Source organism: Equus quagga, chromosome 7 (assembly GCF_021613505.1).
Source record: "Equus quagga isolate Etosha38 chromosome 7, UCLA_HA_Equagga_1.0, whole genome shotgun sequence".
Lineage (NCBI taxonomy): Eukaryota > Metazoa > Chordata > Mammalia > Perissodactyla > Equidae > Equus > Equus quagga.
The window spans coordinates 35767655-35781387 of record NC_060273.1 but is presented as its reverse complement, the minus strand read 5'-3'; the positions used below and the strand labels follow the sequence as shown (position 1 = coordinate 35781387).

General features: G+C 49.7%; 1 protein-coding gene and 1 long non-coding RNA gene across 8 annotated transcripts in view; one reads left to right on the top strand and one right to left on the bottom strand.

The window, feature by feature from the left end:
- The window catches only part of ZNF789 (zinc finger protein 789), a 33797-nt gene extending 25564 nt beyond the window's left edge, over window positions 1-8233 (bottom strand). For 5 of the 7 annotated variants that reach the window (XM_046667019.1, XM_046667020.1, XM_046667013.1 and 2 more), the window contains exons 1-4: window positions 7197-8233; window positions 4448-5467; window positions 2268-2757; window positions 763-831 (exon numbers count right to left, since the gene is read on the bottom strand). Coding sequence is in view for 5 of the 7 variants with exons in the window: in XM_046667013.1 (XP_046522969.1) it covers window positions 763-831; window positions 2268-2381 (183 nt within the window). In the remaining 2 variants the exon portion in view is untranslated. The remainder of the gene's footprint in view (window positions 1-762; window positions 832-2267; window positions 2758-4447; window positions 5468-7196) is intronic. The other 2 variants (XM_046667015.1, XM_046667014.1) reach the window with 2 other exon arrangements.
- A 1252-nt stretch (window positions 8234-9485) lies between these two features.
- On the top strand, window positions 9486-10748 carry LOC124242242 (uncharacterized). Its single transcript, XR_006889407.1, has 3 exons — window positions 9486-9580; window positions 9905-10066; window positions 10159-10748. It is a non-coding gene; the product is annotated as an uncharacterized LOC124242242 (long non-coding RNA).
- The last annotated feature ends 2985 nt before the right edge of the window (window positions 10749-13733 follow it).

Below are 13733 nucleotides of genomic sequence, written 5' to 3'. Positions count from 1 at the left end.
AGCTCACTCCGTCCATCGAATCAAGCCCCAAATCCGGTCAATTCTGCTTACACGTCTCCCCACCTGTGTCTGCTGCCCACAGCTCCCCAAGCGGCCTTCATCACCTCCTCCCCCAACTCCACAAAATCCTGCATCACTCACTCTCCACCTGTCCTCCAGCCTCTCCCACACTGCTGCCCTGGAAGCAGATCAAACTCCAGCCGCCCCACATGCTCTCAGCAGTTAAAGCCTGCCCCTGCCCCTCCCCTCTGCCATGGAACCTTTCCTACCACCCATCCCCAGTCTACCTGGTAAATTCCCCTGCCACCTCCTCCATGATGCCTTCTCTCCCTTCTGTTCCACCCTGGGAGACTTACCAATTCCCCTTTTGCTACTCTCACAGCACTTTCTGTTTGCATTCATTTATGGATTGACTATGGGTACCTACCACGTGCTAGGCACTGCCCCAGGGATGGGAACAAAATGATGAGCAAGATGAAGTCAGCCTGGAACACACACAGTGCTGGGACACTCTCTTCTCTGGTACAGCTAGTGTTTGTAACCTGTCTCTCCCACGAGTGTTATCCCCCAAAACCTAATCAAATTTGGTACCTCACAATCCATCATACATCCTGGCTTAGGTAACGCAGGCAATAATTTTTACTAAAATAATGTATTAATTCAGAAAATCCCCCTAACAGATATGCCGTCACCCCACCCAAATTTCAGCCTTTTAAAGCATCCCAGGGGAAGAATAAGTGGCTCTCAGCCCACGTCTCTTACCTGGAACACCTGTTCATCGAAGTCCTGCACTCTGTGGACTTCGTGACTGTCACTACGGCTGGGAGCAATCTGGGGAGAAGTAAGAGATATGGTCACGGTGAACAATGTGGGCTTCTGGCCCCTCCCCATCACCCCTAACTGGCGGCCCCACACGCACATAGGAACTGTTAGGTCAGAGAGAAGGCAGAGTTAGACGTGGGTCGCAAAGTAAAACAAAAGCAGCAAATCCCTTGGTGATGTTCACCTGCTGCCAGAGCTGCGACTGGTGTTTAATCCACCAGCATAATGTGAGGAGCTGGGGGGAAGTTTTTTCAGACTAACATGACAAATTTTTGAACTTAGTCAATTTGATTAAAAATAAAAGAAGGATTCAGAGGGTCCAGGCATCACAAGACGCTCATGCCCCCTCCCTCCCACCAGGCTCACAGACGGAGCTCTCCCTGCAACGGAACAGCCTCCCCACAGCTCTCTGGGGAGGGCTCCCTGGTCCTCTCAGGCACGAGGAACCTGGCTTTCTCTGCTCTGTGGGTCGATCCCACAGTAGCCACTCCAGAAATGTTTAATGCTCAACACAATTCTGGAAGTGGTCGTCTCTGCAGAGGCTCATGAGCAAATTCCATTTTTGATCACCTTCCATGCACACTGCCCATAAGAGCTGTTTCGCAAGCTGAAGCCTAAAGAAACCACCAGCAGGGAAATCAGTTCTGCAGGGTCGGGGATCCAAGAAAGTTAGGACCGGAAGGGGGTCTGGAAAGTGGTGCCAGTCCAACCGCTCACTCAATGGCCACTGGGTTTCCTCCTCCAGCACTCCCAGCCAGTGCAGGCACACTCTCAGCTAGGCCACCTCTACTGTCCCTCTGCTTCCCCTCTGGGCCGTCCTCCTGCCTCCCGGAAAGTCCACGACAGGTGAACACCTCCTGTGAAAGGCCTCAGCAACCCCATTCCCTGGACCTGTCACTAGGCTGCTCTCAATGCCAACAGCCCTCTTGAAAGACTTCCTAAACACCACCATTGTGTTTTCCTACAAAGCACACGGCGCCAGAAAAAGAAACTTGAAAAATTCAGCCATCTTGGCCTTCCCTGGAAACAACCGCTCTTCTGAAGAGCCTTGGGGTAACCCAGGATCCCGGACTCTGAAAGCCCCCGCCATGCAGAACAAGTGTTAGCAGATGGGCTTCTTTCAGTACAAGAGGAAAAGCCATTTGCACACTCAGCCCGGCTCGGTGACTTCACGGCAAAGGGAGCGGGAGGCCCTGAGGAGGCTGCCTGGTGTGCGCTGTCATGTCAATAATAACTGAGACTTCCCAAGAGCCACAGAGAGCAGCGAACAGAAAAGAGTTAGCAAGGTCTGTCAACACAGCTCTCTGGAGCCATCCTACTGATTGGCTCGGGAATGCCCACAGCTTCACAAAGCAGATGGGGCTCAATGAAATGCCCACTTCAGGCTCAACAGCAGACAAGTGGCTCCCCAACCCCCGACATCAATCTCCAGCAGGTCAACTCACCTCGTTCGCCATCTGCCAGGACAAGAGGGTGGGCTCTGCCGCAGGAGATCTGTAGCTCCCGCGTCTCCTGAGGTCTGTCCAGAGGCAGTGGGACGGGCGAGGGCTCCAAAACATCCTCCTATCCCCTTGCTGACCCACCACCAGGGTCAGTGCACTGATGGAGGGTCATAGCATTTGTAACACTAAAGGTCATACTGCCTGACCCCCACGTTGTTACCCAGTCAGATATCAGAATGACTTCCTCAAGGCACATATGTTAGAGCCGAGCAAGGACTAGAAAGCCGGTCTCCAGCTCCAGCCCACTGCACCACATCATCTCCATGACTCACTGACTTATTGAAAAGCATCCTTAGTCTCAGTAAAGAGAACTTCTCCCACGTCATTTAATACCACTTGAATTTTTCAGGAAAGGAAAAACATTTTCTTCCTGCAACATCCACTCCGATTCCTCAGGAAGGTGAAGAACAGCATGTTATATGACACCACTTATCTGAAAAGGAGACCAAAAGAATACGCAGATGTACTCCTTTGCAGATGCATTAACTCTCTCTAGAAGGACAAACTGAAAAGTGTTAACACAGGTTGTCTACAGGGAGAAAAACCATGATGCTGGGAGGACAGAGGTGGAAGACAGACTTTTCATCACATCTTCTACTGCACCTTAAGGATTCTGAATTATGCAAATAGGTTATCTATTCAAAATCGACAATTTCAATATTTAAATAAGCAAGTAAGGAGGAAAGATGTTTAGGAGTCACTCTAAAGAAGAACCTTATTGTTCTCTAAAACCCTACTGGAGAAGCCAGGTTGGTCTTCGTAAGGAATTCCTCTCCCAGGTCTCTTGTTTGTTGTGCTGAGGAAGATTCACCCTGATCTAACATCTGCTGTCAATCTTCCTTCTCTCTTGCTGAGGTAGATTTAGGCTGAGCTAACATCCATGGCCAATCTTCCACTCTTTTGTATGTGAGCTGCCGCCACAGCATGGCCAGGGGTGAGTAGTGTAGGTCCACACCAGGGAACCGCCCCCAGGCCACTGAAGCAGAGCACGCCAAACTTAACCACTAAGCCACTGGGGCTCACTTCCTCACACAGGTTTTAAACGATGAGGTTTTTGAATATTCACAATGGAGGCTGGAGGTGAGGAGAATATCTGCAAATACACTAGTCTCAACCTACTCCCCACTAATGATGCCCTATTTTCTCCTAGGAACCCCATGTTTAACAAGATTTTCCCCACCAAATAAATAGCATTATTACTACTATAATACACTCACCCATTAGTATCCATCAATGACTGACATAATTTCAGACAGAGCTTCGAACTGCATCAAATAACTGGTTTTTTATAATGAGATGATGTGATTCTAGGCAAAATTAAAGAAACTGGACAATGATGTTAGCCTATACAGCCCTATAAGCTGAAAACGCAGAATAGTTTAAAATACTGAAAAGTAACTCACATCCCCCATTACTACCTGCACAGACCCCTAAGGGCCTGGCAAGCGGTACACACACAACATTCAAAGGGAATCTGGTTCTAGGTCCAACTACCAATTGAGGGGAAATACAGATGACAGAGGATCATGTCAAATGGCACAACACGGATGCATTCAACAAACTTCAGACTGGAAAACTGTGCAGAATAAGCAATGTGATTTCATCAATGAATAAATTTCAAGGAAGAAACATTAAAAGAGACTTAAAAGATTTTTAAAAGTCTTATCAACCAATTGCAATGTCTGGATGTTATCCGGATTTTGATTGAAGAAAAAGCTTTAAAAAAATTACAAATCCGGGCTGGCCCCGTGGCCGAGTGGTTAAGTTCGCGCGCTCTGCTGTGGTGGCCCATGGTTTCGCCAGTTCGGATCCTGGGCGCGGACACGGCACTGCTCATCAGGCCACGTTGAGCATCCCACACGTCACAACTAGAAGGACCCGCAACTAACATATACAACTATGTACTGGGGGAGTTTGGGGAGATAAAGCAGAAAAAAAAAAAAAAGATTGGCAACAGTTGTTAGCTGAGGTGCCGATCTTTAAGAAAAAAAAAATTAAATTAAAAAAATAAAAATCTAATGACATTTATGAGACAACTGGCAATTTGAACACTGATTGGATATTTGATGATATGAAGAGACTATACTCTTAACATTTAGGTGCGATAATGATGTTGCATTTACCTTTTGCTTTTGAGTCATTAGTTTTTAAGATAAATACTGAAATATTTATGAACAAACATCAATGATGTTAGGATTTGCTCGAAATTTATCAGGGAGAAGGTTGGGAAACGAATAAAACAAGCCGGGCATGAACTGATGATGGCTGAAGCTGGTGACGGCCCGCGGGATGCATTATCCTATTCTGTCGACGTCTGCATGTCTAAAACTGTTCCTAATGAAACGGATAAAGAAAGGCAACGTGGCATCTCACAGCACATAAAGAGTGCAATACTAAGTATAAAAGAATTGTGATATAAAATGAAGTGAAAAATGGCAGAAAACAAAACCTATGCTATGATCAGAACTACATAAAAATATATTTACAAATGAATGAGGGAAGAAGAGAAAAGTGAAAAGAAAGGTTTGTCTAGTATATATTTCCAGGTAATTTCCCCTTTATTTTAAAAAATGTTTCTTATTGTACTTATAATATGGATGGACTAATGTCTATTTTTTGAAAAGCCATCATAAATCACTTCTAGCATTACTGCAATCCAATTTCGAATATCTGGAATACGGCCTCCATCTTAAGGATTTCATTGAATTTTCCCCAGACCACATTCTAGGCAGTGTAGAGTGTTTCAGGCTATCTCCAAGCCAGCAAAGAAAGGTCGTCTCTCTGGGGCCAAAAGACAACATCTTTCTCATCACCAAACGTCCTTTTGTCTAAAGGTTCACAGTTATCACCCAACAGGCTGAAAAATAATCTAGTCCAGAGGGTTTCAAACAACGCGCCCTTATAGCCTCCTTCTGTGTTGTTGTTCCGATTTGGTTTGTGTCATCAGATTCCTGAAAGTCAGAGGGAGCTTTCTCAGCCCAGTCACAGCAGAGAAACCCAAGGGGAGAGTGCACACTTCTCTCTTTCCGGCTCCTGTGAAATCCAAACTGAGAACCTTTGAGTCCCATTCCCCAAACTTTCGTCACATCCTTGGTTTTAGAGGACAGCAGCGGGAATCCATAGCCACAGGCGGCAGAGGAAATCTGAAAAAGAGTTCCCAGAAAGCATCAACTGATTGGCGATGTCAAGTTTTTCTGGCAAGAAATGGCAGCTTATTGACCCATTCCAAGAACACACACTATTAACACAGCAACTAACACTATACGGAACATTTACTATGTGCTAAGTGTCTGACAGGCACTATCTCATTTCACCTTCACACTCACCCAGTGATCTAGGTGTCATATCCCCCCCCATTCAGCAAGACACAGGCTCGCAGAGCAGTTCAGTTGAAGACTCCCTTAGTTTGAATCTTGGCAACACCATGGGGTCTACAGCTGTTAGACCCTTACCAGCTGTGACCTAGGTAGACAGCTTAACCTCTCGGTGTCTGTTTCCCTCTATGCGATACGGAGATGACAACAGTGTCTCTCTTATTGGGTTGTTGTGAGAACTAAATGAGTCAATAGAGCTAAAGCCCCTACAGTAAACAGTATGTGACAACGTAAGAGTGATGGGATGTACTCACTACGATCACTGGTGGTCATAAACAAAAGCCAACAAAATTGGAAATGAAGATGTAAAACTGTCTTTATTCACAGACAACCAGAGAGCATGCATGATCCTATAGGTAGAAACTCCTAAGAAATACACAGAAATCTACAGAAATAAACAAGTTCTCAGCAAAGTCACAAGACACATGGTGAATACAAACACCAACTACATTTGAAAATACTAACAATGAACACTCCAAAAAGGAAATTAAAAATACAATTTACTCAAAATACCAGCAAAAAACAATAACATGCTTAGGAATAGATTTAACAATAGAAATCTAAGAGTTGTATACTGAAAACTACAAAACACAGCTGGGAAAAATTAAACACTACTTGAATGGGGAGATATTCCATGTTCATAGGCTGAAAGACTCACAATTGTTTAGATGGCATTTGTGCTCAAATCCACCTACAGATTCAACACAATCTCTATCAAAATCCAAAAAGAATTTTTGCAGAAAGTGACAAGCCAATCCTAAAATTTGTATGGAAAAGCAGAAGACCCAGAACAGCCAAAACAACTTCCACAAACAAGGACCAGCTGGAGGACTTCTATTTCAAAAATTCAAAATTTCTGATAAAGCTACAGAAGACAAGAGAGTTTAATCTTAGCATAAGGACAAACATATCGATGAACGCAACAGAACTGAGCAGCCAGAAATCAATCCTTAGATTTACAGCCAATTGATTTCAACAAACGCACCAAGGCAATTCAACAAGGAAAGGATAGTCTTTCAACTAATGATCCTAGGACAATTGGGTATCCACAGGCAAAAAAGGCCCGTAACCCACACCATACACAAAAATCAACTCAAGTGGCTGGCTCATAGACCTAAACACAAGACCTAAAACTACGAAGCTCCTAGAAGAAAACATGGGAAAAATATCTTTGTGATGTTGGGTTAGGCAAAGATTTCTTAGATATACCGAAAGCACAATCCAGGGCAGAAAAGCCATCAATTGAATTCCACTAAAATTAAAAAAAATTTTGCTCTTCAAAGGACACTCTCAAGAGAATACAAAGAAAAGCCACGGACTGGCAGAAAATACTCGCACATATCCTACATGTCATAAGGTACCTCTATCCATCTGGAACACATAAATCACTGTTACAACTCCCTATTAAGAAGGAAACAACTCAACTTTTCATTCATTTGGAGCTTGAAATCCTGTTTCTCTTGCTCTCGCCCCTTTTCAGTTAAAGATCACTCCTCACCCTTGGCAGAGAAGGCGGAAGCCAAACTGGCCCGATCCGCTTCTTTTTCATCCCCCACCAAGGTTTCCACAACCAGCACCAACGAGAACGCATCCTGACACATTTTCGCTCTTCCGAGCATGGGCTCCCAGATGAGCCGCCCCGGGGAGCCGCCCTCTGCTGCCATTTTCTCAAACCTGAGGCAACGCAGAGGCCTGCAGTGCAGCCATTCGAGTGCGTTCGGACCTTCGCTCCTTCCTCTCTCACCCCTGCACCCGCTCGGGCGACACGTCCTTTCCCAGCTGCTCAGCGACTCCAGCCGGCCCACGGCTTCCCTGACATTTGGCAGCCGCCCTTCCGAACAGCAGAACTTCGGGAGTCAGACGGCCCGAGTGCGGAGCCCACTGTGCGTCCGCCGGTCAGCTGTGGGCCCGGGGCTTGTCCCTTGAGCTCTCTGAGCCTCCCGCTCCTCCCTCAACTGTGGTGACAACCCCGACCCCCGGGGGAGGAGCGGATGCCCAGCCGCTCCATCACTGGGCAGCGCGCCAACCGCCTTCCCTTCCGGGGCCTGCAGCCGCCGGAGAGGCGTCCGCCCGGAGGCAGACCCCGTGCCTCGCAGCTTCTCCAAGAGGCCGAGGGCCCGGGGAGCAGCGGCGGAGGCGAGGGCGGACGGAGGGAGGGAGGCGCCGCCCGGACCTTCGGCTCCGACTCCATTCGGGAGGGCACTGGCGGGGGCCTGCGGCGCGGCCGCGAACCGGCAGGGCTCGGCTCGGAGCTGGGCCGCACGAAGGGGGCCTGTCCGGCGCCCCGAGAGGCTGAAGCTGCAGGAACATGCGCTCGGCGCGGGCCGCGCGCCCTCCTACCGGACCACGGGCGCGGCCGCCTTCCGCGGGCTCCGCGAGCGCCCGGCCGCCGTCCAGGGCCTTCGCCTCGGCCCCGGAGCTCAGCCGGCGCCCCAGCCGAGCCTCCGCCGCCAGCGCCATTCTCCGCTTCACGCCTCAGCTGCTGCTGAGCGCCGCCATCATAGGTGACCCTTGACCCCACGCCCAAGCGGAACCGCCGGGGGTCTCGGTTCCTATTGGCTGACGATCAAGGAACTGAGGGCGGCGGCGGGAGGGCAGGGACCTTGAGCGTGTGAACGCTGGGGATCAGGTCCCGGCTCGGCCACCTAGTGCGCGAGCTTCCTCCGAGCTTCCACTCCGTCTGAATGCAGCCGCTTACCCGCGCAGCGCACGTTTCCGAGCGTCTGCCCGGCTCGTCGGGCGCAGGGCGCTTCCTGTTGCAAGGCCCATTGCTTCTTGGCATTGGCCTGGGGGACCCTTGAGGGTGGCCCACCCTGCACAATTGCAGGACAGAGCCCTTCCCTCTCCTGTTTCCTCCCTTTGCCTCTGGCCCTCTTCATTTCTTACCTGGCCTTGTCGCGGCCTTTCCCCACTGCCGCCTGCTACCAGGCCGCTCCAGCCCCAGTGATTAGAGGGTAGCTCCTACTGTTGTCCTTCGCTGCCCAAACCCCTGCCAGGCTTTCCTGTTGTCTTCACAGCGCATGCTCCTCTCCAGATCACCTCGCCCTCAACCCTTGACTCCGCTGGAATCAGAGGGCTGGAATGCAACTGCTGACTCCCTGTGCTGCTTCAGGCCTCTCTACTTGCACACAGTGCCCCGAATGCCCTTCGACTGCCCTCCTTCCCGGCGCATGTGTGGCAAACTCCTACGCGTCTTGGAAGAGCCAGCTCGAGCACCTCCTTGGAAGTTCTGTGAAGGCAGGAATTCAGTTCATTCAGATTGTCCTCACCATTGTCCTCCTAGAGGTTAGCTTGCAGCTGGGAGCAAGGGAGGCCCTCAGGAATGAATGATTGGGGAGTCTGGGCACCTGGGTTCTTGTCTAGGCTCTGCTGCTGACTTGCTACGTGCTGTTGGGAAGTTGTCTCCTTTCTCTGGATCTCACTTCTAACATGAGGGACTGAGAAAGAATCAATACATGAAATCAGTCTTTTTAAATGAATGAGGTGTTTTGACTTTAGGGCTTGTTGGATGTCTTCCAGCCCGTTAGGATCCATGACAGGCGTTGCCAGATCCTAGTCCCAAATGCTGAGGGCAAACTCTTTCTTTCTTCTCTCCCTTGCTTCTTTCTCTCTCTTTCTCTTTGTATTGCTTGATCCCTGGAAGGAATCCAATTTTAATCTACTCCCGAGACCAGTTCAAATTGTTTTGCTGTCCTGCAATGTGCCTTGTATCCAGTCTGTGAAACATGATTTTATAGTCTCCTGGTGAAATGTGGTTGCTGTTTGACCGTTCTCTAGGGCTGTTTTCTAGAGGGTGATCATGGACTGCGGACTGATAAGACAAGGCATCCAGGGGAATGCTCGTCCAAGGCCGCCAACTCCAGGGAACGTCAGGAAACAAAGGTGTGAGATCAGTGGTCTGCTGGGCCGGGAACCCTATCCTCTGTTTGCACGGAGCTCCTGCTTCCCTTGCACCACTCCCAGTGACTGAGACACGGACGGACACTTGGGCAGACCTGTCCCTGGGAGGCATGGACTCCTCTGTTGGTCTCCTGGGGCTCCCAGACTCCCCAGTGGCCTTACCGAGCCTTCCTTAGACTCTGCAGCTGTGCACGTCCCCTTTACCTGGCCTTCCCTCTCTCTCTCCCTCATTTGGAGTCTGACTGGCCTCGTGGCCTGATGGCTCTCCCACATTCCCAGGCTTCCCCACCCCATTTTCTTTTACAGAGGCATTTCCCCGCACAAACCCCTTATGCGTTTAAGCCTGTCTTGCTGTGTACCTCTCAGAGGACATTTGAGCCAAGGCTCGAAGCCATGAAAGAGTGAGCCATGTAGACATCCCGTGTAGAGGGTCTGGACAGAGGCTATAGCAAGTACAAAGGCCCAGAGGTGAGACTGCTTGGGTGTGTGTGCTGCAAAGAACCCAAGTGGTTCAGCTAACCCCAAATAGTCCTGCTCAACTTTTAACTTGTTTTTCGTAGATGAGGATAGCCACCAAAACTTTGCCTTGTGTGCACGAGGGGCACTGCTTGAGGATCAAACGTCCGGTGTCATCTCTAAGAGTAAAGGCCAAACCTGATTCTCAAACCTGTTCACGCAAGGGAAAGAATAGCTCCAAAATCTGCTTTCCAACTCTTGACAACCACTGATTTCACAAAGGCCGGCCCCGTTCTCCTAGCCTCCAATGCCAATCCTGTCAGGTATCAGTATATGGCCTCTCGGCTCCAAATCTACTCTTCATGGCCTGCTTTGGGAGAATGCAGCTGGGCCCTTTACGTGTTTTTCTTGGAAAGACAGAGCCGGGGAAAGAGGACTTCCTTCCTGGTTGCAGGTGCACAAATGGCTTCTCCAGCACGAGGCTCCTGCCCTAGTGCTGGCCCACAGCACAGAGCCGCCAACAGCTTCCTCCAGCAGCCCCCTCAGGCAAGGCCCTAGCCGAATGCCTCCCATGAGGCCCCTCCCCTCGAACGTCTTTCTCGGCCCCCACAAGTGTGGCTTTCCATAAAGTTCCAGAGTGCACCTTTCCCATTAGTTCGTGGGTTTTTATATTAAACTTTGTCTCTTCGAATCACTAGGGTGTTTCTGTCACCTCATTGAACCCTGACTTATACACCAATTAACAAGTCACTCATTTCACCAAACCCATTTTCAACCCTCGTGAACTACTGAGGAAACCCTGCAATCTCGGTGGAAAGAGAGGGCTGGAGGCTCCTGGGAGCTGCCTCTGGTTTGCGGCTCTTCTGATGAAATGCTGAGTGAGCACACCTGGAGTGTGTTTGGACCCCCTCCCCCTACAGACACGCAGAAGGCGGGATAGCTGGAGGTGAGTGAGGAGGTGGAGAGAGGTAGGAGAGGAGGCTGGAAAGATGGAGGAAGGGCAGCCAATAGACTTTGGCCATGGGGCCAATGTAAAATTTGGGCTTTCATCTAAGTTTGTAAAGCTATAGATGTGTATTGGAGTAGGAGCTCTCCACGTCCTCAGTCTTTCTTCCCAGCCTTACCTCTGGGATCTCCGACATGGGGGGATGAACAGTTCCCACAGGCTTTGACTCCCTTCAAGCTTCTTGTCCCATGTGCATGCGGTGCATGTTTAAATTTCTACCAGGAAGCTCCACAGATGCCTCAGATGCAGAAAGGAGCTCATGGGGCCCATACACACATACAGCTTGGAAGTGAGGGGGAATTAACATCCTAGAGGCAACGTTCAATCTAGGGGGTTAGGAGCCAATGGGTAAAGAGTACCCCTGTGGTCCATTTGGGGCAGCCCTCTGTCCACTGCTCTGGAGTCCTGGCAGATTCGGGACTCCAGTGATCACAGTGATGACCTCAATAGAGCCCCTTGTATTGCCATTTCCTGCCTGACTCTTGCCAGTCCCTCACTCCTCTCCCTAGGATCCCCTCTGGGAAACTCTGAAACTTCAAATTGGGGTTGGGAAGGGGTGTAGGGGGAGCTCTCACGCCCTATCAGAGAGCGTCAATTACACCGTCCAGGAGGAGGCTGGAAGTCTGCATCTTCTACAGGAAGTAGCACTACTTTCCTACTGAGGCAGATTTCTCTCCCCACCCAGCCACAGCCCAGCCAATGGGAAACGCTGGAGCTCAGCCAATGAGAACCTGTTACTGCCCCGAATGCTTCCTTTCCCCCCATGGACTTGTATTTAGAGCAGCCCTCCCTACCTCCCCCTTTTCCCCTTTCAAAGCAGCTCCCCTCCTTTGTCTTCTGGATTTGCCTATAGTTTGCCATAGGAGGCGCATCCCAAATTGCAATCCTCTCAAATATTCCTGAATAAATTCATTTTGTGGGTAAAATAACAGGTGAAAAGTCTTTAAAGTTGACACTTCCCAAGGAAGCCAGTGGAGCACAAGTGTTACTCGAAGCCTGTGGGAGAGAAAAGCTAAAACAGTTGGCCCCAGAAGTGGGCTGGTGATCACCCAGGCTTGTTGTAGCATCATGATTCCTAAGACTCTTACTCACGGTGGGGGCTGAGGTACAGGCAGGCTCAAAGCATTGGGTTAAGCTGTCCATCTCTCATAACCCCTGCAAGGATGAGGTGAAAGATAAGAGCAAGTGTTCTTTTTGTGAGGAAGATTGGCACTGAGCTAACATCTATTGCCAATCTTCCTCTTTTCTTTCTTGTTTTTAACTCCCCAAAGCCCCAGTACATAGTTGTATATCCTAGTTGTAAGGCCTTGAAGTTCTTCCATGTGGGATGCCGCCACCACATGGCTGGATGAGCAATGTATAGGTTCATGCCCAGGAGCCGAACTGGCGAACCCAGGGCTGCCCAAGCGAGCTCGCCAACTAAACCATGACACCAGACGCAATGCAAGGTTTAATGGCTGGCTTTGTCAACTGTGTAGGAGTCCTTGTGGAAAGATACTGACAGATTCAGGTCAGCCAGCTCTTCACTCAGGGCATGCCATGAAAACCAGCAGGCCTGCATACTGCTGCTTAAAAGACTTGCATTTCCTGCAGCCACAAAGGAGCAATAGGCATGCGATTTTGTCATGAGGGTGACAGCGTTACAGAGGAGGCTGGATGGACAGCCTTGGCAGGTCTCCTGTGCTGAGGTCAGGCCCTCATAGTGAAGGAGTGGAAACCTGAGATTGGGATGGGGCGTTTTGGAACCATGCACCTGACAATATTCAAACACAGAAACCGCCTGGTCATTTGCAGGCCAGCAGAAGTGGCCCTCTCTCATGGACACAGCAGAGCTGCCTCCCCATGCCTAGGCACCATGCTAAAACTCCACCTGAATGAATGCCTCACAAAACGATGCTTATCCATCTCAAGAAGCAACACACCTTGCCTCATCACCTGTACACCAATATTTTGGATTAAGTCTCAGGAGAGCCTGAGTGAGGAAAAACAGCCCCTTTTGCAGGAGGAAATAGCTTACTCACTGATGGAACTGTAGTATTGGCTCATGGGAGCCAGCAGGAACTAGGCAATACGTGTGGATATATGTGTGTCTTTAGCAAGGGCAGAATAAAGGCGTAGATGCAGAGAGTTTGTTGACTCACGGGCATCTCCTTCAGGATTTAACCTCCTGCCAAGGAGCCACTTCTAATCTGCTGCTGGGATGGCTCCACGAAGTTTCCATATGAAATAGGATACAGTAAATGAGGTGGAGATGCTAAACCTCCCTGGGAGAGAAGAGTCAGAAGGCTGAGGGAGGTGGGAATGATAGAGCAGATTGAATCCATGAGACCAGAGAAGCCCCCATGGGTGGGTCCGGAGGACTCTTCCTTCACTAAGGGCATCAGAAATGCACTTGTCAGGAAACTCCAGCATCTTTTCGAAGCTCAGGGTGTGCAGACCAGTGTGACAGTAGCAGATGCTGCTCTGAAACTAAATTCCCAAAAAGCATGGTAGCGTTCCAGAAGTACAGAGCCGGGTGGCTGGACTTCACCTTCAGAAGCAAGGAGGACGGCCTTGGTAGGACAGGAAGCACGGGCAGAATGGCAACTGCCATGCCTTGACCCCCGTGGTCTGTGGCATTGGCTCCCTGCCCACGGTATTCTGAGGGGTAAGTAAGGGCAGACAGCTAGGGTG